The sequence below is a fragment of the Ovis aries genome, chromosome 5 (genome assembly GCF_016772045.2).
Source record: "Ovis aries strain OAR_USU_Benz2616 breed Rambouillet chromosome 5, ARS-UI_Ramb_v3.0, whole genome shotgun sequence".
Taxonomy (NCBI): domain Eukaryota; kingdom Metazoa; phylum Chordata; class Mammalia; order Artiodactyla; family Bovidae; genus Ovis; species Ovis aries.
This window is the reverse complement of record NC_056058.1, coordinates 45405178-45429557: the sequence shown is the minus strand read 5'-3', so window position 1 is coordinate 45429557 and position 24380 is coordinate 45405178. Positions and strand designations below refer to the sequence as shown.

Below are 24380 nucleotides of genomic sequence, written 5' to 3'. Positions count from 1 at the left end.
ACTAATCCTGGTATTTCTCTTACACAGGTAATATTTCAATTAAGGGGGTTTCTCTCCAATGAGGCCATCAAAATACCTTAGTGTTTAAGAATCATAGATGATTTGTTAACACAGCAACTGGTGATAGTGGGGACTGTGGGGAAATGGGTTTTACATTAGGAATTTCCCTTCAAAAATTGGAAAGCTACAAATGAAAGCTAACCCTTTTTAAGCATTTTTACTAGCATCAGACTTGATCTACGTCACTGACCTCTTTCTGAGGCTAGACAATGCTAAAAGGTCATGAAACAAAAGGTTAAAGTTAGAAAATGCATTGCTCACAGAAGACAAAGTGGAGTGTGACCTTAAAGCTTATTAAAGTAAACTAATTCTGTTATTCTTAAGGTTCCTCTAGTATTAGTTTTCTTTTCAACTCCTTCCCTCTGTAAACACATATAGACACAACAGGTAGAAAACCAGTTCATCCCTCATTTTTCATTTAACAGATGAGTATTCTACTTTAGGAGCCAGAATCTGCTACCTTATATAATTGAGAGGGGTGTGTGTGTGTGTGTGTGTGTGTGTGTGTGTGTTTTATGCACCGCTCTGGAGCTTGAGTGGGGGCACGCAGAAATCCTAAGGAGCTGTGATAGGAAGGCAGAGTTGCTATCTCCCTTTCAAAGCTACTGGGAGAGGGGGTGGGGACTGTAACAACCCATCACCACACCGCATGCCTGTCTCACACACAGATCCTTCTCCGTCATGTTCCGTGGGAAATTTCCCCCAGACTAGGAAAAGAACAGTAAAGCGGGGCTGCCACCACGGAAGGCGAGTTTTCACTATTGCAACACAAAGGACAGTGGAGTGCGCTTTCATATCCTCACAACTTCACTCACTCGACCAGCTTCATACTTCAGCACCACGGAGAGTGGCATCTATTCGGCTACCACCCATGGGGAGCCAGATTCCCGCGACTCAACACCGGATTCCGGTCATCTAGAGAAGGGACAAGCCTGCGTATTTCACCCTCAATGTAAGCAGCTATGACGATTCTTTCATAATGATTTTCCCAGTAGAGGCTGTTTTCTCGCTGAAATATGGAATTAAACTTTTATTTATTAGCCTTCTCCCTCTTGTGCATTGCTTGTGGTTTTAGATGTAAATCTGGATTTACAGTCTTTATTATTTGCTAGGTTAGTAGAGCTGCTGTTGTTTTTTTTTTCTTTTACTTTTCATTGAAAGTCTAAGTTTACAAAGCCTTTTAGAAATAGGCAACTCATCCTGATATCCCGGTCCTTTTATGCTAGAGTGCAGTTTTATTCCCAGAAGAGAGTATGTGTATTGTCTCATTGTCTCCTACTTCACTACTGACAGTTTTTTAATTTGATATTTTTTGGTGGTTGTAGTTATCATAATATAAATACAGGGGTAAGAGGAGAAAGAAGATACATTCTAATAAGCTGCCACTATTAAAGAACTACAGGTGGGAAGAAGGAGATTAGTATTTTTCTTTCCTTTTTTTGTTGAAAATGTGTGCTTAGACATCCATTTAAATATAACGAATATGCTTTTAATAAAAGAGATGTAATCTGGCAGAGCTTTGACACAAGCTTTGAAACTCTGGAACACAGCATCTCCCTCTTTAAGTCTGAAGTCGCATAATAAATTCACTTAAGTATGATTGAGTAGACATAACCAGGATGCTACTGCCATCAGTTGTGATTTAAAGGCTTAATGGATTTAGGGTAGATTTGAAAGAGGCAATAATGATTGACCCTGGCTGGTGGCACTCAGTGAATTTTTGCTTCAGAATGCCACCTGCTGGTGGGTCCTATCTCTGAAGCACACATCAGATTTATGAATGAATTCACATTAAATCCAGAATATTCACTATGGACATGATTCAAACTCTCTATGATCTTTTAAACAATGACATTGATTCAATTATTTAACAGTTTACCAAGGTTCTATGTCATGATTAGAAGTTTAAAAAAATTTATTTCTAAATACTATTGCTCCTAAGCTTAGGGGCATATAAACTAGCTAACTCCTTTAGGCAGTAATTAACCCAGAAAAAAATTCAAAACTATGTGAAGCCTCATTGAGACTAATAGCACATGCATGCGGTGTCCTGGATGAGAGGATTTCTTGCTTGGGAAAAGCAATCAGCACTGCCCACCCCAAGATGAATATTCAGCATGTTACTTTTCTCAGCATTGCATTTCATGATTTAAGGGCTTCTTCTTACTTTTGTGGTACCAGATGTTTATTTTAGACTCTTTCATCACAGAGGTCAATAAACAATCAAAAGGTTATACACATATCTATTTTATTCCAAGACAAATCTTTGGAAGAAAAAAAGTACGTTAACTATTAGAACTTATTGGTGCTATACACAATGAGATATCTGTTTCACATCTCCCTAATTCTTAATAGACCAATAAGGAAATAAAAAGAAAAATCAAAGAAGCATACACAAAGCACTAGTTAGCATGGCTAATATATAAGGTAGTTTGAAAATATTGAGAATAACTGCTTTTCTAAATGATGGTATTTGGTGAAAATTGCTGATAAAATCATTTATTAACATTCAAGAACACTGGATAATGTTTTCACCCCAAGATGCAATGGGAGAAAAAAAAATCCCACATTAGCTTAAGTGTTTAGAAAGTATATCTCAATATAATGTATTGTAATGATAATTCGGCTGGTAAAGAATCTGCCTGCAATGCGGGAGACCTGGGTTCGATCCCTGGGTTGAGAAGATCCCCTGGAGGAGGAAAGGTTACCTACTCCAGTATTCTGGCCTGGAGAACTCTATGGACCGTATAGTCCATGAGGTCGCAAAGAGCTGGACACGACTGAGCGACTTTCACTTTGTACTTTGTATACTACTGAGTAGCATAAGGATACTTTGCTTTTTTCCCATAGGATCTGATTGGCAAGGTATATGAATTCATTCTTCTGTGAATAAAAAAAAATTCACTATTTATTCATTAATGAATATATATTCATGGAGTAAATAGTGAATATCTTTTTTATTCAAAATATATGTGTTGCACAGATTATTTTCACTAGCTTAGGTAGGAATTTGCATGCTTTGGATCCACAATTATTATAACTGTATTAAACTAAAATAGTTAATATTATGCAATTGTTACTAAGCACTGTAATTTATATATACTACCTCACTTCAACTTTAATAAAATAAAGAAGATGATACTTAGAAATAAATTGCTTGCCTTTGGAAATAAATTAAATGTTTTAGGAGTATTTTAAAGATGTGGGAATGCCTCAGTTACCCACAAGACTTAATACACCCTCTGATATTAGCAGTCTCACCTTTCAACTTCTGGTCATTATTTTATAGTGGAGCTAACTGGAAACTAGTTTTCCTTTGGAACTCATGCTTTATTTTAAAAGTTGTCAGTTGCAAATGGGAAATAGTAGTTAAAGGATTATGTAGCTCCTGTATTTATAAGAGGATACTAGTAAACCTTAACACCTCTGTTTTATTGGCCTTCCTTAATAACCAACCCAAATTCAAGTATTTAAGAATTAAGGTATTTGACCATGCATCTTATACTAAGCATGAGGGGTACTGAGTGTCAGGTACATATACCATAAAAACAAGTAATTCCCCTGCTGTCATGGATCCTGCACTCTAGTGGGAAATTCTACAGTCTAAGGAAACAGGAAGAAAAAAAAAAGCAGCAGTAAGACGGATGGCAGTGACATACCAGCTAAAAGCACATGCTGTGAAATCAGATAGATTAGACTCTTAACAATAGCCTACACTCACAAGTTATGTAGCCTCACCTCACAAGTTGTGTAGGCAAAAGTGGTTATTTTACCTGAGCTTCACTTTATCATCTGTTAAATGGGAATGACAATAGCAAGTATATCATATAGTTTATGAGGGTTTAAAGTAATAATGCATGTAAAGTTCTCAGCATGGTGCCTGCAATGTGGTTAGTGTGTAATAGGTGTTAATCATTACAATTAGTCATTAAGGAAAATAGCCAACCTTATCATATGATTGGTGCAAATTTAAAACAGTTCATGTAAAGCAGTTAGCACAGTGTCTGGCACACAGCAAATGTATAATATATATTAAGCCAAGCTCTTTTATAGTCATTTAGAAAAATAGTTAAACTTTACATATCAGTGCAGAGTAAAATGTAAGCCAATATATAATCATTTACTTAAGCGTACTGATATATAAAATGCTCATCATTATTTTGATGGACATTTGTATAAGGCTTTATAGTATCCAGGGCATCTGAATCACATTTTTCATTACATCATGGCTTTCATCTTGAGGCCCAAAGAAGGTAGATTTTAATACTTCTTTTCTATTGGTAAGAGAACTGAGGTTTAGGAGAAAACTTGAAATCACTTGGCTATTTCATCACTGTTGCTTTGAACTAAAACTCACAACATGTACCCTTGAGAGGATGCACAGACCAGAGCCAGGTTTTCCTGGATGAATGACCTAACTCCAGGATATTGTCTGGTGCTACGTTTAGTTGTGGAATGTTACAGACTGAATTGTTTTCAGGCTTGGATAATTTCTATAAAGACCTATAATACATGTAGCAATTTTACAAAAATCTCTAAAAAGACATTTTGATTAAGTATGGCCTTTGCTTCATTAGTGATTAACCACAGTCCTTGTCTTCAAAAGGCTTTGTGGTCATGCTCTTTTGCAGAGGGACTTGGGGTGTGGAATTCATACTTTTTAAGGATCACTGACGTCTGGCTTCCTTCAGATTGGCTGAGGCATTTGTAAGAGCAGCTTGATAAAAATAGCAACCAAGGGATCAAGAGGGAGTTTAATAATCAGTCCTCCTTTCAAACATGGTTTTGTTTCCACTGAAATCCTCCTTCTCAATGACATCAAATGTCAATGTATGCATTTATGGAAAATGAAAAAGATACACAGTATCTTAATTGAGGTGTTTGATGAATTTGATCACTTGTTATCTCAATAATATATGCAAATAAAAAGGCATTTGCATTCAAAGTTCATTTTTAAGAAAAATATTAAAGAAAGGGCAATCAAATGCTAACTGCATTTTAAAGAGAATCATTTTGCTCAGTTGACAAGATTCTAAGTCCAGCAGAGCAACACATCTGATTCATGAGTGTGAGCTTTGGCCACCAGCTATTATGGATCAAATGACTTTATCTCTCTGACATATCATCTTTTGTGGATTCTTTCCAACCCATGTGAAAAATATGGCTAAAGCCTGATTATCTATAAGGTCAATATTAAATGGCAAGGATCCAATAGCTAACTATTTTCATAGGTATATAAATGCTTAAATCGGGGGTGGGCAAAAAGGGCTTCCCTGATGGCTCAGTGGGTAAAGAATCCACCTATACAGGAGCCACAGGAGATACAGGTTCAGTCCCTAGGTCAGGAAGATCCTCTGGAGAAGAAAATAGCAACCTACTCCAGTATTCTTGCCTGAAAAATCCCATGGACAGAGGATGCTTGTGGGCTACAATCCAAAGGGTCACAAATAGCAGGACATGACTGAACACGCAGGCACACACACACCCAAAAAGGTTACAAAGTTTCAGTTACAAGATGAAAAAGGTCTGAATATCTAATATAAAAAACATGGTAACTATAGTTGATGACACGGTATTATATAATCAAAATTTGCTGAGCATAGAATGTAAATGTTCTAACCAAAACATATATACCAAATCACCTCAATGTATACTTTAAACACCTTACAATTTTATCAATTATACCTTAATAAAGCTGTAAAAAATAAAACAAATGTTTTAAAAGCATCATTAGACTATAAGTTGGAGCTAATAAGGACTCCCAATGAGGTTAAAAGGCCTCCATCAATATGAGAATCAATTCACAGAGCTCCAGGCTCTGCTATGAAAACCTTATGTTGAGAGCAATTTCATGGAGTAGCCTGTCCCACTATATGCCTGTCTGTAAACATTATCTGAAGGGCCATAACATTTCATCAATGTCAGATTCTGTAAGAAGAGGAACAGAACTGACAATTCTTTGAGCATCCAAATGTATCTCAAAGCTGAGGGATTTAAGGATGGGAAAGACAGGCTTGTTTATTTCTTACTACAACTGAGTGTCTGCTTTCAAGGTCATTCAGAAAAATGCATGTCAAATGAAGAGGACATTTTAACTTCTGATAAATTCTAGCCACACTTATTTTTTTCTTTGATAAAACATGATTACTATAGAAACATCAGGGTTTAAATAATGTACTACTCTTGTGCAGAAATTATTTGCCCAAGGTTTAGTCTTTTTGCTTCATCTACCTCAGGTTCTCCAACTAAAAATGAAAATGTTAATACCTTGCTTTTTATGTTTGTTTGTTTAATGAGGGGGATTAACAAATGATGCTTTAACATTCTTTAGGTTTGTAGGCATCCACATGGACTCTGAATTTAGATTGTGTACTTCTGTGTTCCTTGTGAGATGTTTCTCTGCTCTGACCTGGTTCAGTATCATTATATTTCCTTTGAATTACTCTCTCTGTGGCTTGTTGCTGTGTAACAGTTGTGTATTCTTGGTACTCATGACCTTGGTGCCTGACCTATTCTCCCACCTGAGCTATAAAAGTGATGTAGAAACAAGCTCTAGCTCTGGTTCCAAGACAGTTACTGTTACATCTCTGACACACTACTCAGGTGCTCTTGGGTGCATTCTAAGGTTGTGATGGCACGTCCAGAGAGGTGCTCCTGAGAGGGGAGAAGCCTCATCAGAGGACAGGCTGAGAAACTCCACAAGAAAGAGGTTTAGTCTTCTGTGGGCTTAACTCCCACCTGAGTGTGTGTCCCCAGATAACAGACCTTGAGACTGAATTCACATCATCTGAAATAAGGCCCTTTGGGGACATAACTGAGGTGACTGCTTAGCTTTCAACTCAGTTATTGCCTTTCCTTCTGAAAACTTATAATAATAAATGTCTGTGCCCAATTTGTGAGTCCTTCTCTCTCATCTGAAGATCTCTTTTGGACTCCCAATATATGGTTAGCATTGTTATTAACAAGCACCCTTTCTCCCTGGGATGATGGCACTGTTGAGAGAAATGAGCTAAGAAGGAGCTCATAAAGTTGAATTTTGAGAACCTTTTCCCCAGAAATCTTTTATCAATGTGCACTTTAGAAGAGTGGATGGCAGTTCAGAAAGTTCTTCCTAAAGAAGCAAGGAGCACTCCATCAGGATTTATCATCCACAGTTGCCTTTTGAGGGAGCTGCCCATCATTATTCCTTTCACTTTTTTGCAGATAAAGAAGTTATCTGAATAGTTTAGCAGCTTCTCCCAAGAAGTGTAACTCAGGCCTAAGCGTGATCAGAGTACAGTCTGACCTCAAGTCTCGCTTACCACCAGATTTGGGGCCCCCAAAAGAGCTAAAACTAGAGCATGTCAAAAGGTTAAATTAGCAGAAAACTAAATAGAGCCCAAATTTTTAAAAATCACAAGACTGAATGGCACTACATTTTTCTTAAATCTCAAAACACTAAGTATAACTTAAAAACCATCCTCTGTGATTATTTTTATCTTTTATAGATGACTTAAATGAAATACTGAGTACTCTTAATGCATCGAGACATGACCAATAACAAAAAGACAATTGGGAACATGGGAAATAGTTCAAAACCAATCCCCAAGTACGTACTCTCTAGAACAGAAACCTTCTTATTGAAATGCACACCATGCTAATATTATTTGAATAATATCAGTGGGAGAAGATGAAAAAATATGGGTAGGGCCAACTGGAGAATAAATAGTTTGAGAGGTTCAAGTTTGTAGAGAGTTAGGGAATACCTGGTCTAGACTCTCTGTTTTACAGTTGAAGCATCTTGAACTGGGGACCTGCTCAAGCAGCCAAGGTGAACTAGAGATGAAATATCCAGCTATTATTTTCTCCAGTCTGCCATTTTAAAACCCTGACAAACTAAAGAGTAGGTAACTTGTCCAGAATCACAAGGCTGGCAAAAGGTGGAGCTAGGATGCCTATTCTTGATCTTCTAACTTGAAAGCCTATCTCTCAGCCTCACTTGTCTCAAGATTGTCATCCAAGATAAGGATAATAATAGTATCTACATCATAGGGTTTACACAAAAATTCCACAGGCAGTATATGTGAAGTATATAAACCGCTTAGTACAGTTCCTAGCATATCAGAAGAGCTTAATAAATGTTGACTATTACTAATAGTGTTGTATTAACGTCCACACTATGCCACAATGGGAAAGAAAAACACGTTAGAAATAAACCCAGCGTATAAACTAAGCTGCTTCTCCATCCATATGAAAATCCAGAAACTGCAGCTGAATTTCCTCAGGCAGGCTACATCAGTGGCCATCAGTAAGCAGCAATGAGTCTAGGCCCGCTCCATGCAACACCATGACCTTTCATAGGTGCTCAGGCTTCATGGGGATGAGAAGAAAGCACATCCCAATATAGTAGAGGACTGAAACAGCAGTGTGGCCATGCCTGTGTGTTGCTGCAGTTTTGTCATAGTGCAGGAGCTCAACTGGGGTAACACGCCTGAAGCAAAGGCCTTAGTATCCATGGTGGCCATTTCTATAGCAGAAGCCCTGAAGAAGTGGGCACACCAATAGGTGGAAGGGGACCAACATGGACTGAGTACTTTCTACAAGCATGCTACCTCACTTAATCCTCCTGTCGACTTTCTGGCACACAAAAAGTTCTCCATGTTATATTGGTAGAAGCGCAGAAAAGCACTGCAGGAAAGCACAGAGAAGTTAAGCGACATTCTCAACTTTGCACAAATGGAAATAAAACATTTGTTAGCCTGTTTCAGCCACATCATGACCCCACCCTCTCCACCTCCACCCTTAGTTTGCCCTGAACCCACATTTCAGCTCTTTAGACACTTCTCCACTGAAGGAGGATACACTCCTGGGTAACTAAACCAATACTCTTCCATTAGTATAAGAACAGTTCAGGTTGTCAGTTTGTCTTAATCTCAGTGCTAGGACAATACTTTCTAATCAGATTTCATAACTTCTCAAAATATCCCAATTATGACTTTCTTTTTCATCTCAAGGGTGTCTGTTTGCTCTGCTCCCTGGGGGCCGTAGGACCCTAAGAGAGTAACTAGCGTCTCTGCCTTGTCACCCCACAGGCTGGGGAGCAGCACCTTCAAAAACATGCAGCGCCGGCACACGACACTGAGGGAAAAGGGCCGCCGCCAGGCCATCCGGGGTCCTGCCTACATGTTTAACGAGAAGGGCACGAGCCTGACGCCGGAGGAGGAGCGCTTCCTGGACTCGGCCGAGTATGGCAACATCCCGGTGGTCAGGAAAATGCTGGAGGAGTCCAAGACCCTCAACTTCAACTGCGTGGACTACATGGGGCAGAACGCGCTGCAGCTGGCCGTGGGCAACGAGCACCTGGAGGTCACGGAGCTGCTGCTCAAGAAGGAGAACCTGGCGCGGGTGGGGGACGCGCTGCTGCTGGCCATCAGCAAGGGCTACGTGCGCATCGTGGAGGCCATCCTCAGCCACCCGGCCTTCGCGCAGGGCCAGCGCCTGGCGCTCAGCCCGCTGGAGCAGGAGCTGCGCGACGACGACTTCTACGCTTACGACGAGGACGGCACGCGCTTTTCGCACGACATCACACCCATCATCCTGGCTGCCCACTGCCAGGAGTACGAGATCGTGCACATCCTCCTGCTCAAGGGCGCCCGCATCGAGCGGCCCCACGACTACTTCTGCAAGTGCAACGAGTGCACCGAGAAGCAGCGGAAGGACTCCTTCAGCCACTCGCGCTCTCGCATGAACGCCTACAAGGGACTGGCAAGCGCTGCGTACTTGTCCCTGTCCAGCGAAGACCCAGTCCTCACGGCTCTGGAGCTCAGCAACGAGCTAGCCAGACTAGCCAACATTGAGACTGAATTCAAGGTAACTCTCCCACTTCCCACCCTGCCGGCAGATGGCCCGGTGGGCTCTTCTGGGTGTGTCCAGGAGCCACGTGGGCTGTCTTCCGATCTTACTAACTCAGGGTCTCTCCCGTTCAGGCTCCTGGGGAGGAAGGGAAGTTCCTCAGCCTGTGGCAGATACAGGCCTGATGGAAAAGCAGCCCCATTAGGTGACATACTGACAAACGCAAAGGCATACAGTTCAGAGACAGGCAGGGCACAGGGAGGGTCACACTGCGGTTCTGGTGTAAATGCCCAGCTCTGTCCCAGGCAGCTCAGAAGGGGAATGTCTACAATACTTCTCGCTGTTTCCTAGTCCAGGTCTTGGACTCCTTAATTGTCTCACCAAGCTTACGTGTGTTCGTTCTCGTTTGTCTTGTTCATCTCTCTCACCCATCCTGGACTGTGTTGATCCTAGAGTCAATAGCAATAGCTTGCTGAACTGAAAAAGGCTTACAGTTATGTTAAAGGGCCGAGGAGGCAGTACACCAAAATGAAAATGAAACTCTCTCTGTAGAGTTGGACTTGTCATCTCAGTAGGTGAGCCCTTGGCAAGCCCCCTGAGAACACTTAGAACTCTCAGGTCAGCCCAAGGGATGGAGACCCATCTCCAAAGTTCATTATTCAATAGTGGTCCTGCACTTTTACTGTCAATGGATACTCCTCCTAAAAGAGAAAACTGGGACCTAATTCTTTTAACAGTTTACTAATAAATTAAGTGTGAATATTTAGTGGACACGTACTATGTGCCAAGCACTAACTTCCTTACCTATATGATGTTTAACCCCCTCAACGACCATTGGTATGGGTACCATTATTGTGCCCATTTTATATGAGAGCACAGAGGTAGAGACATATCATAAAGCAGATAAATGGTAAAACCATTGTTCTAATCTACGTACTCAGACCCCAGAGCCAGTTCTTGGCCATTCCAGGAGGTTGTGAGTCAAAGCCCTTGTTCATACGTTGTTTCTCAGAGTTTCACTTGTTTCTATCCGAAAGATACCTTCCAATGCAGAGGTGTGACTGAAAGAGAAGAAACTACAGCTGGGCTCATAATTTCTCATCCTATCATTCAATCAGAGCCTATGATGCCATGGAGCAAGCAAAAAAGTGTCATATGTGGGGCGGACAATGAAGCTGGCACAAGATGTCACTGGCAGGAAAAAAGTTCATTGTCCAAACAGGATGTCAGTGCAAGAGTTGCCCCTGCCTGGGACACAATTAGTGGCCAAGAATGGGCACCAACGGACAGCAAAGGAGGCCCCATGGACCATGTTGTCCAGAGAGATCTCAGAAGAAACAGAACTGAGCTGGGCTTTAATGAGCAGGAAGAACTGAATCAGTGGTAAGAGAGATACAGGCATTCAGAGGAGGAAAGTGGAGGTAAGGGCCAGAATGGCCCATAGCAGGCAGGGGACTGATGAGAAGCTCCATGTGACTACAATAAAGACTTCCTCTAGGGGCACACAGGAGGAAGGCTGAAGAGATGAGTGGGCATATCTCAGAGGGCTCTGTGTGTCAAGCTGAGCAGTTTGGATATTATCCTCTTAGAAATGGTGAGCTACTGAAAGTCTGTGATTAGGAGAATGAAATGAAAGCTAGGGTTTTGGAAATTTACTTGACTGGTAGGTAACATGAGTTACAGGATTTGGGGTATGAGACAGTGAGACTGAAGAGAAGGACAATTTAGCTGTGCATGCATGAGGCCAATGAGGCCTCTCTGTAGGAACGGGATCACTCACAGTCAGGCATAGAAGCACCAGGCCTACAGGAAGCTGCGGGGCACTGCAAATTGTGAATAGATGAAAAATCCTGTAATTAAACTAATTTTACTCCATCTGTCCCCTTATCTTGGATCCATCTACTGAACTGGAGCCACTTCCATAAATCCTGTAACATACATAGCCTCAAGAGAGACTTGGCATATGTAGATGTGGAAATTAACCAAAGAAACTCCCAAGGAATGCAGTTATTGCCTCTCAGATCCTTATTCCTGTACAATAAACCATCTAACAGCAATAAGGTCAGTGATGTCCCAAGGAAGCGTAGTGGAATTTTGCTTGTTCCCTAGGCTTCAGACTAAATTCACACAAGCATTTAAAAGAAATGGCTAAGACAATTAAATTAGAGTTTTCTGCCCAAGAAAAAAAAATTTAATTTTTTGGATCAGATTATATGGATAATGCCACAATTCTCTGCTTATCTGGAATCTGGGAGCGTGCCAGATTTACTAAATAAAATGATGCTAGACTAACACTTGAAAGTACATCTGAACCATTTGTTTTCTTTACTAAAACCCAAAGTCTAGCATATTTTAGTATATTCAATATCTAAAACTGAAAGTTTGTTGAAAACACCTACTATGATATTTTGATTTAACAAGTAAATTGTGAAAATCATGTACAGTTAAGAAAATGACTAACATGATGACAAACCTTTTCTACAATGCAATGAATAAAAGCAATCATAAATACACTTGATGGCTATTAACATCCCCCAAGTTACCTTTGTTTGAAATAATGTCTTTCAGATTGTCAACAAACGGTGCCTTATAAATTAACATAAGCGTTCCTTTAAAACTTTATTACTTATTCAACTATCCTTGTATGTGCATTCCTGTCATCATGAATCCTGTCAGAGAAGAGGGCAGCTTATTAGTAAGAGGGAAGTCAAGTCATAAAAAGAGAAAAGAGAGCAACTGATGTGTTCTAAAATGCACTCTTCAAGAGTCTCTTGCACTTGAGCGGGAGCACACACTGATGTGTGTCATGTGTCATGGAGATGGCCCAGAGCCATCCACGGTGTGAAAAAGCTCTCGGGTTCTCACTGGAGATGCCATAAGGCATCCTCCAGATCCTCTAAGACACTCATTCTTGGAGTGACTCTTCCGGACTAGAAAACAGCATGCATGAAAACCTGGATCTGGTTGCCCAAGCTATTGTTTCTAGCGTCTTTTTAATTTATCACCAGAAAGTTTAGTCATTAGCAAGTAGTATAGCCAATGTCGAGGTCTCCAGTAAATTCTGGCAGGAGTCAGATGTCTTCCTGCAAGCCATTATTTTTAGTGTAGGAATGATGCACATATTTTCTTATGTCTTTCTAATCTTTTGGGGTCTAGAAAGATATCAAAACTTGGCATGGCCAGTAAGGCTTTCCTAGTGCCATGAATGGTGCCTAGTAATCTAGTAAAGCACTCCATAAATATTTGAATAAAGGAAACGCTAGAAAGATAATCATTTCACTGATGAAGCAAGTGATTACTTTTATTAATGATTTGAACTCTTCTAACACCTATAGATTTCACAGAGGTATCTGATAGACCTGGAGAAATGGGGATGCTCTAAAGGCTACAAGGTGGCTGAAAGGATGAAACTTAACACATTAAATCAGTGAAGACCAATCCTAGGCTGCACCATCTGCTGTCAGTGACCACTAAACTCCTGGAGGGCAGAGTGTTTTCCTGGTCTTATCCACACAGTACAGAACATGCGGCATTTGGGAGGCACAACCCACAAACGACATTTTGGTTCACTGACTTATCTACATGGTAGGAGAGAAAAGAAGGGGAAATCTATCAGATGGGCTTTTCAGAGGTATTTCATCCTGAGGGAATGGCCTCTGTGTAAAGGTACCTGGATTAGCATGGAGTAATAAGAGATTTGCCTATCTCAGCTGAGTTACAGCTTCTGTCACCAAGAACACAATAAGGTCTTTACACTGCTCTTGACTTAGCCTTGTTGGTTTTCTTCTGCTTGGATTATCATCCTGATAAAAATGCTCAGGGTCTCCTATATTATGCTGGTGTCTTTTCCGTCAAATTCCTGGGCATTCTGTCTATATGAGTTGTTTATACACAGAGATGTTGTTTCAAAAGGATTATAGATGTTCCCCTTTCTTCCAACTTAAGAGTCATGCCCACAGCAACATCTAGTGGGGACAGGAAGGGGATGAGGAAGCAAAGTGCTACAGGCAAAGTGCTATAAAGTGCCACAAATTTTATAGACCAACATCCTAGGCAATACTATAGAGGGATGTTTAGGGCTTTGGAAGGAAAGAGAAAGCAGAATGGGGACTAGAGATATTCCTCTTGTTTTCTCACCTTTTGCTTAAATTGGAAAAGTACTCAATGTTCACAAGTCAAGAAACTGTGGAAGCCCAACAAACACTTCACCCTAGATATTTAAGATTTGGTCATCCTGAGTAAAAACAAGCTCCAGCTTAGAAGGCTTTTCAAGGCTGTAAACTGTGCTTCAGTGACGAGCAGTTTGTTCTCAGAGACCCCAGAGGAGAAGAGCAGGAGGACAAGAAAGCTAAAGCTGTAACTTCATCTTGCTTAAAGTGTTGAGGATTTTTCTGTCAATGGGTTGTTAATGACATGTATTATGAGAAATAGATAATGAATTATGTATCAATGTTTGTGTTGCCATTTTAAGACCCATAAAAAAAAAAAACTCTTCGGGCCTAAAATACCACAAATTAAAAATTCAAATAATGATAAATCGGACCAATTTGCCACCTGCTACGATCTCTAGTGAGATCCCATTGTGGAAGGTAAAGATGTTGAGATGACAGTTTGCAATCTGCTTGCAAACTTATCGAAATGGAAGAGGGAAGGGTGGGGGAAGGAGTGACTTGATATTGTGGAACACATTTGGACCCTGGAGTCTGGAGCCAGGGAGCTGGCGTAAAGGCCTACTCTGGGTTTGGGGCAGCACCGAAAGGTGAACACACCCACTGCCCTCAGCTTCCAGTGGAATCCATTTCTCACGTGCTTTGAATGTTTCTAGTATTTTTTTTCTTTTTTTTTTTTTAAATTTTAAAATCTTTAATTCTTATATGCGTTCCCAAACATGAACCCCCCTCCCACCTCCCTCCCCATAACATCTCTCTGGGTCATCCCCATGCACCAGCCCCAAGCATGCTGCATCCTGCGTCAGACATAGACTGGCGATTCAATTCTTACATGATAGTATACATGTTAGAATGTCATTCTCCCAAATCATCCCACCCTCTCCCTCTCCCTCTGAGTCCAAAAGTCCGTTATACACATCTGTGTCTCTTTCCCTGTCTTGCATACAGGGTCGTCATTGCCATCTTCCTAAATTCCATATATATGTGTTAGTATACTGTATTGGTGTTTTTCTTTCTGGCTTACTTCACTCTGTATAATTGGCTCCAGTTTCATCCATCTCATCAGAACTGATTCAAATGAATTCTTTTAACGGCTGAGTAATACTCCATTGTGTATATGTACCACAGCTTTCTTATCCATTCATCTGCTGATGGACATCTAGGTTGTTTCCATGTCCTGGCTATTATAAACAGTGCTGAGATGAACATTGGGGTACATGTGTCTCTTTCAATTCTGGTTTCCTCGGTGTGTATGTCTAGTATTTTTAAATTTTATAGACCAACATCCTAGGAAAATACATTTCCTTGAAGCCTGAAAGCTTGGCTGGTAGTATAAACAAATGCCTGCTTAACAAGCAGGAAATGACTTGAAACTTGTTTCCTTTTCCTTTGGGAAAATATTTTTAAGCTGTGAAAGCTGCAGGTCTTAAAAGCGAGTGGTTGTCATTGTTGTTGAAGAGAATCGGGCAGAAACCCCTCAAAGTGGTCACTTACATATCATCCAAAAGACTCTCAGGGATGTGACTGTGCCACCCCAGCCCTCTGCTTGAGCAGCTGAGATGCAGAATGTAAGCAGAGAAGAGACAGATCACAGATGTCGGGTGAGGGACTGTAATGGAAGAGCCCCTCACTACACACGCAGGTAAAATGCGACCAGATCACATGTTGTTGGTCTCCATACCTGAGAGAAGGATCCAGGGATTGACTTATTTCAGGAGGAGAGACACAGATGATTCTGCCCATGTCAGCTTTGTCTTTGTCTATTTTTCTACCTAAGTGTCTGGAGGAGCACTTTCACCAGAGCATTCATTAATGAGTCATCACAGGAAAATGAACTAATTAACGTGTCCTTTAATGACAAGTTTTCATTGGTCACAACTTTCCGCTTCTACTCGTTATGCCAAGAGTATTAGCCTCTAAAATACAGGGAGCCAGAGTCAGCAGGGTTGACTGGTATTCAGATGGGATACAGGAGGCCACTCTGCTAGATGAAGACAGGACAGGATAGGGGACAGGCTTTGGGTGAACACCCAGAACAGCCATGCTTCATTTTCTCAAGGCTATGGAGGAACACAGAGCATGCTCTGGAATCAGAATGACCTGGGTTCCAGGTCAGAGTCGTCTCCTAGCAATCATACAACCTTGGGCATTTATTAGGAGTTAGTATTCTTATTTAAAATGAGGGTAGGGGAAGGGAACAGGTGTTAGAGAAGAATTGCAACATTTCTTCCCGACCCCAACACTTGCCCTTACCCTAATCTCTGTAAATGAGATCTCGACTCATCCCATTATTAAGAGCTTCCAATGCCTCATCCCACTCAGCTTCCAGGAGTTCCTGGCATGTATCAGGTACTCAGTAAATATTAGTTCAGTAAACAAATAAATAGACTCAGTAAGTGAACTAATCACTAATGACCTCCAAGGGAGTTGGTGAAGATTAAATGAGATGACGAATATAAAACTCTTTGCAGAGGACCTGACCCATAGTAAGTACATAATTTTCCCCACAGATGGCAGTGGGCAATCCCACTGTGTTCCTCAAAGCCCACTGGATTTTTAGCACTGCAACTTGTCTTCCCAATAAACACAACTTAAGCTTCATCACCTCCTCTATTCAGAGGGTCTTCCTGATTTCTGCTAAGCCTCCCTCCCCAAGGCCAGAGTACAAGCTGTCTGTGTGAGCTCTATGATTTAAAAAAGGCAGGAGAGTGTCTTCCAATTGGAAAAATGCAGACCACTGAAATTGAAGACGCCCAGCACAGCACGCTGCTACAATACTGCTGTGAAAAGAAGCAATGCGAGCAGAAAAGGCAGAGGCTGCAAAGGAGGGGAAGGGAGGAAATGGGCAGGCAGAGCTCCTGCGAAGTACAGACAGAGATTGTTTTTTGAAAAATATCTCTGTGGAAAAGATTCATCACTACACACACACACACACACACACACAAAAAAAAAAAAACCTGGGAAAAAATCATTTCCTATACAAGTGCAACTATCAGTCTGAAATATCAGAGATACAGAAAAAATGAAGGCAGTTCTTGGAGGATATCAGTCAATGAGCAGTAGCGCAAATTGCATCAAAAGGAAATGATGAAAAAAAGTAAAATTCTGTATATAAATTAATCACAATAGGGCAAAACCAATCAAGTGTGCTGCACACACCATCAACAGGGAGGCATGTGTTTTTCTAACAGCAAATTCACATGCAGATTAAATGTGGAAACTCTTACGTCAGGAGGGTGGATGAAAATAAGGCCTGTAGACCCACAGAATGTCAGAACTGGATGGATCTGAGTGAGAGAGCTATCTGAAAATTCAGCATTCATGCAGCAAATACTTAATTAAGCCTTTAGGATGAGCCAGGCTCTGGGTTGGGTGCTGGAATGCAATGATGAAAAGATTAAGTTCCTGCCCTCAGGACCTCATAGTCTAGCAGAGGAGACAGGCATTCTTCATGTACTCACACAAACAGAGCTTTACAAATCATGCCGAGTGCTAAGCAGTAAAAGAGCAATTTGCAAAGCGTTGACTTAGTGGGACAGCTGTGTGCGGGTGTGCGTGTGCTTAAAGATTTCTCAGAGATGACAATATTTAAATGAAAATGGAGGGTATGGGAGAGATAAACAGACAGCAGGGAAGGGGGGAGATGGTTCCAGGCACAGCAACTCTACATGAAAATGCCCAGAGTAGAGAGGGAAAAGAGAGGCCTGTGCAGAGAACTCTGAGTAGCTGCCTATCACGGGGAGGAAACACAAGAGGTAGCAGGTGACACAGGTGCCGAAGAAGCCCTTGGCCATGGCCTTCCCACTTGGCAGCCTTGGTAAGAAGCTGGACTTCAGTTCACTGTAGGCTGAACGGGGAGCTATCTGAACATTTCAGCAGGTGAGTAAGCGACTCGGCTTGGGAAGAGCCATTTCGCACACTCTGCCTGGAGCACTAGTATACCGAATGGCTTGGAGGGGACAAGATCGGAAGGAGTTGGACAGGAAGGAAGGTGGACGGGAGGGGGGAGGGGGGAGTGGCAGAGGAACCAGCACCTCTCAGCCTGCTGGTGACTCACTGGAGCTGGAGCGACAGTACAATCGGAGAAGGCGAAGGCTCCTGGCTGTTTCCAGGGCCGCTTCCTTGTCTAGGAGCTCCTGGGAACTTCTGTCCCTGGGACCTCTCTGCTCTCTGGAGAGGCATGGGGAGGGAAGGGAGAACACAGCTTGCTCTCCTTTTCTCCTCCAAGGTAGAGGCCCTGTGGAGGAACAGGAGCATAGGAGAGGGATGAGAAGTCGGACTTTCTACCTTGAACTCTGGAGGTGCAGAGGGGCACGTGCCCCCTGCTTGGCCGAACTATTCACTGCACGGCCAGCACAGAGCAAAGTGGACTCAGAGGTGACAGCCCAGTATAAAAAGGGTTCCGCTGGACTGTAACCTTTCCACTGTGTTTTCCAGATTCGGAAAACATCTTTCTCCCTGTGCATGCTGCATAACAGCAGAGAAAATGTCCAATCTCATGTCTGATTAATGCTCAGCTGGAGCTGGTTTCAGCATAAATAAAGACACGCAGGAGACCTCCCCCGTCGTCCTCCATGGCTCTGGATGTTGGAATTACCAGGCCAGGAGGATGCTGGGGGCAGATGAGACCTCCCTGCAGATGAGGAACCTTCCCTGGCGAACTCCCAGTTCAGTCTAGCTGGATATATTAGTCTCCCAGGGCTACAGAAACAAAGCACCACAAATGTGGTGACTTAAAAACAACGGAAATTTATTTTCTCACAGTGCTGGAGGCTAGGAGTCCAAAACCGAGGTGTTGGCAGGGTCCCTGCTCACTCTGAAGCCTCCAGGGTAGAACAGGTGCTTCCTCGGCAATCCTTCGCTGAAAGACACTTCACTCCAATCTCTCCCTTTGTGGTCACATAGTGATCTCCCTGTGTGTTTCTGCGCCTCTTACCCTCTTCTTCTAAGGACGTTTCTGTTGTTCAGTTGCTCAGTTGTGTCTGACTCTTTGCAACCTCATGGACTGCAGCATACCAGGCTTCCCTGTCCTTCACTATCTGCTGGAATTTGCTCAAATTCATGTCCATTGAGTCAGTGATGCCATTCAACCATCTCCTCTGTTGTCCCCTTCTCTTCCCTTCAATCTTTCCCAGCATCAGAGTCTTTTCTGATGAGTTGGCTCTTCACTTTAAGGTGGCCAAAGTATCAGAGCTTCAGCTTCAGCATAAGTCCTTCCAGTGAATATTCAGGATTGTTTTCCCTTAGGATTTTCTAATCAGAGAAGGCAATGGCAACCCACTCCAGTACTCTTGCCTGGAGAATCCCATGAACGGAGGAGCCTGGTGGGCTGCCGTCTATGGGGTCGCAGAGTCGGACACAACTGAAGCAACTTAGCAGCAGCAGCAGCAGCAGGATTTTCTAATAAAGACCAATCATTTTATATTAAGGGCCCACTCTATTCCAATAGGACTTTGACTAATTATAACTGCAAAACCTATTTCCAAATAAGATACCATTCTGAAGTGCTAGGAAGGATGTGAATTTGGCAGACACGCTACTCAACCCTATATCATGGGGTAGCACCAGATTGAGACACTGAGGAAGGCTGATACCTGGAATCCAGGCAGACCCACAGAGCAGGGCAAGATAAAAGGACAGAGGTTAATTATCCTGGGAAGCCAAAGACAGTCCTAAAACTAGGTGGTCGTTCTGGAAGAAAGGAGGGAGACAACTGATGCTTTCCACTGACCCAGGCACAAGCTGAGATACAGATAGGAATTCTGTAACTGCCTGAGTGTGTGTGTGTGTGTGTGTGCACGTGTGTGTGTGTGTGTCTATCTGTCCAGAAGAGACAGCGAGGTAAGAAGTGGGAGGCAGCTGACAGAAGTAATTGGGGAAACGGTACCAGGGCATGACCTCTATCAAGTAGTAGAAAAACATTTTCAAGGGTTGCATTTGGGAATAATGAAAATAAATTGATTATAAAATGTTCAGAAAATACAGAAAAGTAGAGGGAACAAGCAGGTCAGCATTCATTCTACCATCTGAGAATAACTCTTATTTTGATATGCTTCCTCTCAGTACCTCCTCTATCCCCAACTAGAAAGACTGAATTAATACTATGGCTTAGGTGATGGATCCTTACCATCTCATTTTTGTCTCCCTTCATACTTGACCCTCATTTCTACCCTCCCCCATTCCCCCCAAAAATCACCCACTTCAGTAACATTCAATGCACTTAAGGCATTTCCCCATGTGATATCACCATGTTATAAATAACAGTTCCTAGAGAATGTTAGTGTCATGTGTTGGGAGGAAAACTTCCATTACCATCTTAGGTTGCAATGGTTGGGTGGCCTGTGACTCGACTCACAAAAGACAGATTAACAGGAGAAAAGACGGGAGTTATTCATATGCACACAGAAGTGCATGAAAGAGGTGGCTGGCTCCCTCAAGAGCTAAAGACAGGGGTTTATATACCAGCTTAGCAAGAAAAGGAAAGGGAAGAAAGGAGTTTTAAGGAAAAAGAGGAAGCGCATGGGTTTTAGGGAAACAAACGGAAGGCTTGAGAGTCTGTGATGTTTGTTCTCATCCAGGGGGTCAGTCTCCTTTCTAGCTGTAATCCGTGCCCCCAAGTCCCCACTGAGGGGATTTACAGCGACTGTATTTTGGGGAGGCTCTGCTTCGGTCAGCAAAAGAAATTTAGCTGCTGTTTGTTTGGATGTTTTTAATTTAAAATAATCTTCATGCCACTTTGAGGATTTTGACAGTCACTACACACATAATCATGAAAACGAAATCTCTAAGTGCCACCACAAAGTTCTTGTGAACCATTATAGGGTAAGAACGAGCACCAGGAATTAAGGGTGGGCAGGGTGACTGAGCCCTGCACGGGAGAGACAGGCAGGCTTGTGTGGGGGAGGAATTTTCTCTCCACCCTTCTGAGTTCATAGCTGAGACCCCCTGTAAAAAAGATTAACAAAAGAAAAACAAACAGAAGTATAGAAGCATGTAATACTTCTTGTATATATGAGAATACCCAGGGGAAAAATGAGTAACTCTCTGAGGTGGCTTAGTATTCAGGATTAAATACCATCTTAATGGGGAAAGGTGCAAAGGATGGAGGGTGGAGGCCTTTTAGGAGACAGTAACTGATTTTCAGGAAATGTGAGTGGGCACTTAGAAGAACAGAGGAGAGGCATGATGGTTTGTGACAAAGCCTGTCTGGATATATATAGTACCCCTTCTCCTGCAATAAGAGCCCATCTTTCTGGTTCAAGAAGCTCCAAGGGAAGCGATTTATGGCCATCAAGTTCCTTTTGGAGGCTCTGGCTTGAGGCAGATAAGGGACATTCAGAGAAAGCCTCTTTCTACACTTGCCTTTTTTTTTTTAAGTGTATCATGTAAACACATAAGAGAACTCAGAGGTGAGTAACTCAAAGTGGTGGTTAGGACGTGGACTTATATAACATCTTAACAAAAGAATAAATTTTTAGACACATGAAAAGACAACAAAAAAGAACTTTGAGCTTCCAGGGAACAAAACTGTAGAAGGTAAATATAGGGGGAACCGAATGGGAGCTTAGAGCTGGTTTGAACAAGGCTGTGGTGTGGATTTTGCTGGTGCTGTCTCTGATGATTAACTTCTGCCTCCCCTGGTAAAGAGCAGAGGAGTGACACCCTTTACAAATTTATGTTCTGCTTTTAGCCAAATGGAGGAGGGCAAAGAGTTTTTCTTCTATCTGTTTCTTCTTAATTGCTTTTAGCTTGAAGATTTCTTGTGACAAAGTGGCATATTTCAGGGTGGCATATTCTGCTACCTTTCAAGCCCATGAACTGTCGGAGCTGGCAAATATCCCTGCAGCTCTTGGTAGAGTAGAAAAGAGAGAGAACTACATTTGATTGCAAATGGGAAAAAGTTTCCATCATTCAGAAATCTCACGTAGCATTGACGAACTGTGTTTCTCTCTTTCTCATTTCTAAACTATGTGATCAGTACCTACCACAAGTGTTATACATTCAAATACAGTGTACGGATTATAAACACTCTATAATAAACACTCTTAATATCCTGGCACAGGCTTCCTTTCAAAATGTATGTTAACCTAGCACCAGGAGGCCATGGACTTTTCCACCAGCTCTCAAGAAGACAGATTTAGTAGTACGGTACCATCTGCACTCCTGCCAGCCCTAGGAACATGGAGGAGTTAGAATATAGGCTCTGGTCACTGAAGATGCAGAATGGTATAGAGCCAGGAAAAATAAAGAAACTAAACTTGTATACCTAGTCCTAAAATTACAGTGATGTAAGCATGATTGAGGCTAAAATTTTCTAAATACTATCAATTCTCAAACAGATGAAGTCTCCCCAAATGCTTGGTAGCATGATTATATTTCATACTATAATGATCTTTCCACCTCCCATAACAGAAATTAATAACAATGACCTGTTTTTTCTGGGCTCCAGGACAGGTTTGCTAATTACTGATGGATAAATAAGTGCTTTGAAAATTAAGAGGGGTCATGATGAATTGAGCTTCCCAGGTAGTGGTAAAGAATCTGCCTGTCAATGCAGGAGATACAAGAGACACGGGTTCAATCCCTGAGTCAAGAAGATCTCCTGGAGGAGGGCATGGCAACCTGCTCCAGTATTCTTGCCTGGAGAATCCCATGGACAGAGGAGCCTCATGGGCTACAGTCCATGGGGTCGCTATGGCAAAACCAATACAATATTGTAAAGTAATTCACCTCCAATTAAAATAAACAAATTTCTATTCTAAAAAAAAGAAAAAATAGGAGGAGATAAAGAAGAAAAGACAAAACACATGACTGAGTGAGCACAAAAGTACACACACACGCTGAAATGCTATTTCTGTTTCTCTTTCTCCTTTTCCCCTTCTGTCTGTCTGTCTGTCTGTCTGTCTGTCTCTCTCTCTCTCTCTCTCTCTCTGTCTCTGTCTCTCTCTCTCACACACACACACCATGGAAATACACTTCCTATTTACCGATAATACAGCTGCTTGGGGGAATCAGAACTCTTGTTTGCATTTTGTGGAAGAACAGCACACTGCATGCACGGGGAAGACCAGGGCCTTGCCTGGTAATAGCTCTCCAGCCTCTCCTACATATGCTTTGAAAACAGTAGCCCAAGAATCTTTCTGAGGACAAGATCTCCTCTGTGGTGACTACGCATGTTGCTTAAAGTTTATGCTTAAAAGGATTCATCTAATACCTTCCCACAGCGCATCAGAAACTTGATGTTTTATGTGCTTAAACCTGATGTTTTAACACAAGCATGGAGATAAGCTCCAAGAAGTGTGGGGGAATGTTTTAATTCGACTGAAAAAAACTAGGAGCAAGAGTTTATTTCCCCAAATAGTATCTCCTCTAGGATTACAAATATGGAAACCAGACTTTAAACACGGAGCTGGATCTTCACCTAAAGCAAATATGTGAGGAATGTGCTCATGGTAGTCAGATTTCAGAGACAACTTGAGGGAACCGAACAGCTTAGAGCCCCATGGTCATGCTATGCCCAGGAGGTGGCCTATGGCACATGTGATTTGCTGCCATAAAAGACGGTCCTCTGGGACAGTGGGGCCACTGAGTGAGGAGACCCAGGGTTCCACCAGGACCTGCCATGTGACCTTGGCTCTGCCAGTTTACTTCTCCGCAGTTCATCTTCCTCACGCATAAGCCAGGTGCTTTTACTAACACCCCCTTGCTGAGCCTCCACGTTTCCAGCTCCTTCCGCTTCTCATTCCTGTAGAGCATTTCCATGGAGGACATCTAAGTGAGATTCAAGAGGAGATGATTATTCCCATTTTACAGATGAGGAAACAGACTGAGTGGTTAAATGACTTTCTGCAAACGGTGTTCTTCTTTCTACCGTGTGCCAGATATGGTACCAGGTACCAGGTTTACAAGTGTGAGAGAGAACCGAACTCTGTCCTCAAAGCAATGAGAGAGACTGGAGTGCTGAGAGATAAACACAGTGTAGTAGAGAAGGGGCAGCACATAATGGGGTCACAGAGAAGAGTGCAGCAAGCTGCCTGGTGATATGAGAAGGGTTCCTGGAAGAGACGATATTCTGAAGAGGTTCTTGAAGGGTGAGTTTGGCAAATGAAGGAGATTTTGAAAGTTTGGCAAATGAACAAGATTTCGAAAGACCAAAGTAAGGCAGACAAATGAGCACATGCAAGGGCACAAAGAGCCCAGTGTGCTTGTTGGACAGTGGTAGCTGGAGGGATTTACAGGAAAGGGGCTAATCTTTAAGAGGTATATTGAAATATGATGATAAAGATGCACAGATTTTACCCTGCAGCTTTTAAACCAAGG

General features: G+C 42.1%; 1 protein-coding gene across 2 annotated transcripts in view; it reads left to right on the top strand.

Annotated features, from left to right (window-relative positions):
- Positions 1-686: 686 nt before the first annotated feature.
- Positions 687-24380, top strand: part of TRPC7 (transient receptor potential cation channel subfamily C member 7) — a 149991-nt gene continuing 126297 nt past the window's right edge. For both annotated transcript variants that reach the window (XM_042250549.2, XM_042250548.2), the window contains exons 1-2: positions 687-1012; positions 9132-9909. In XM_042250549.2, the coding sequence (XP_042106483.1) occupies positions 1011-1012; positions 9132-9909 (780 nt within the window). In that variant the 5' untranslated portion in view covers positions 687-1010. The remainder of the gene's footprint in view (positions 1013-9131; positions 9910-24380) is intronic.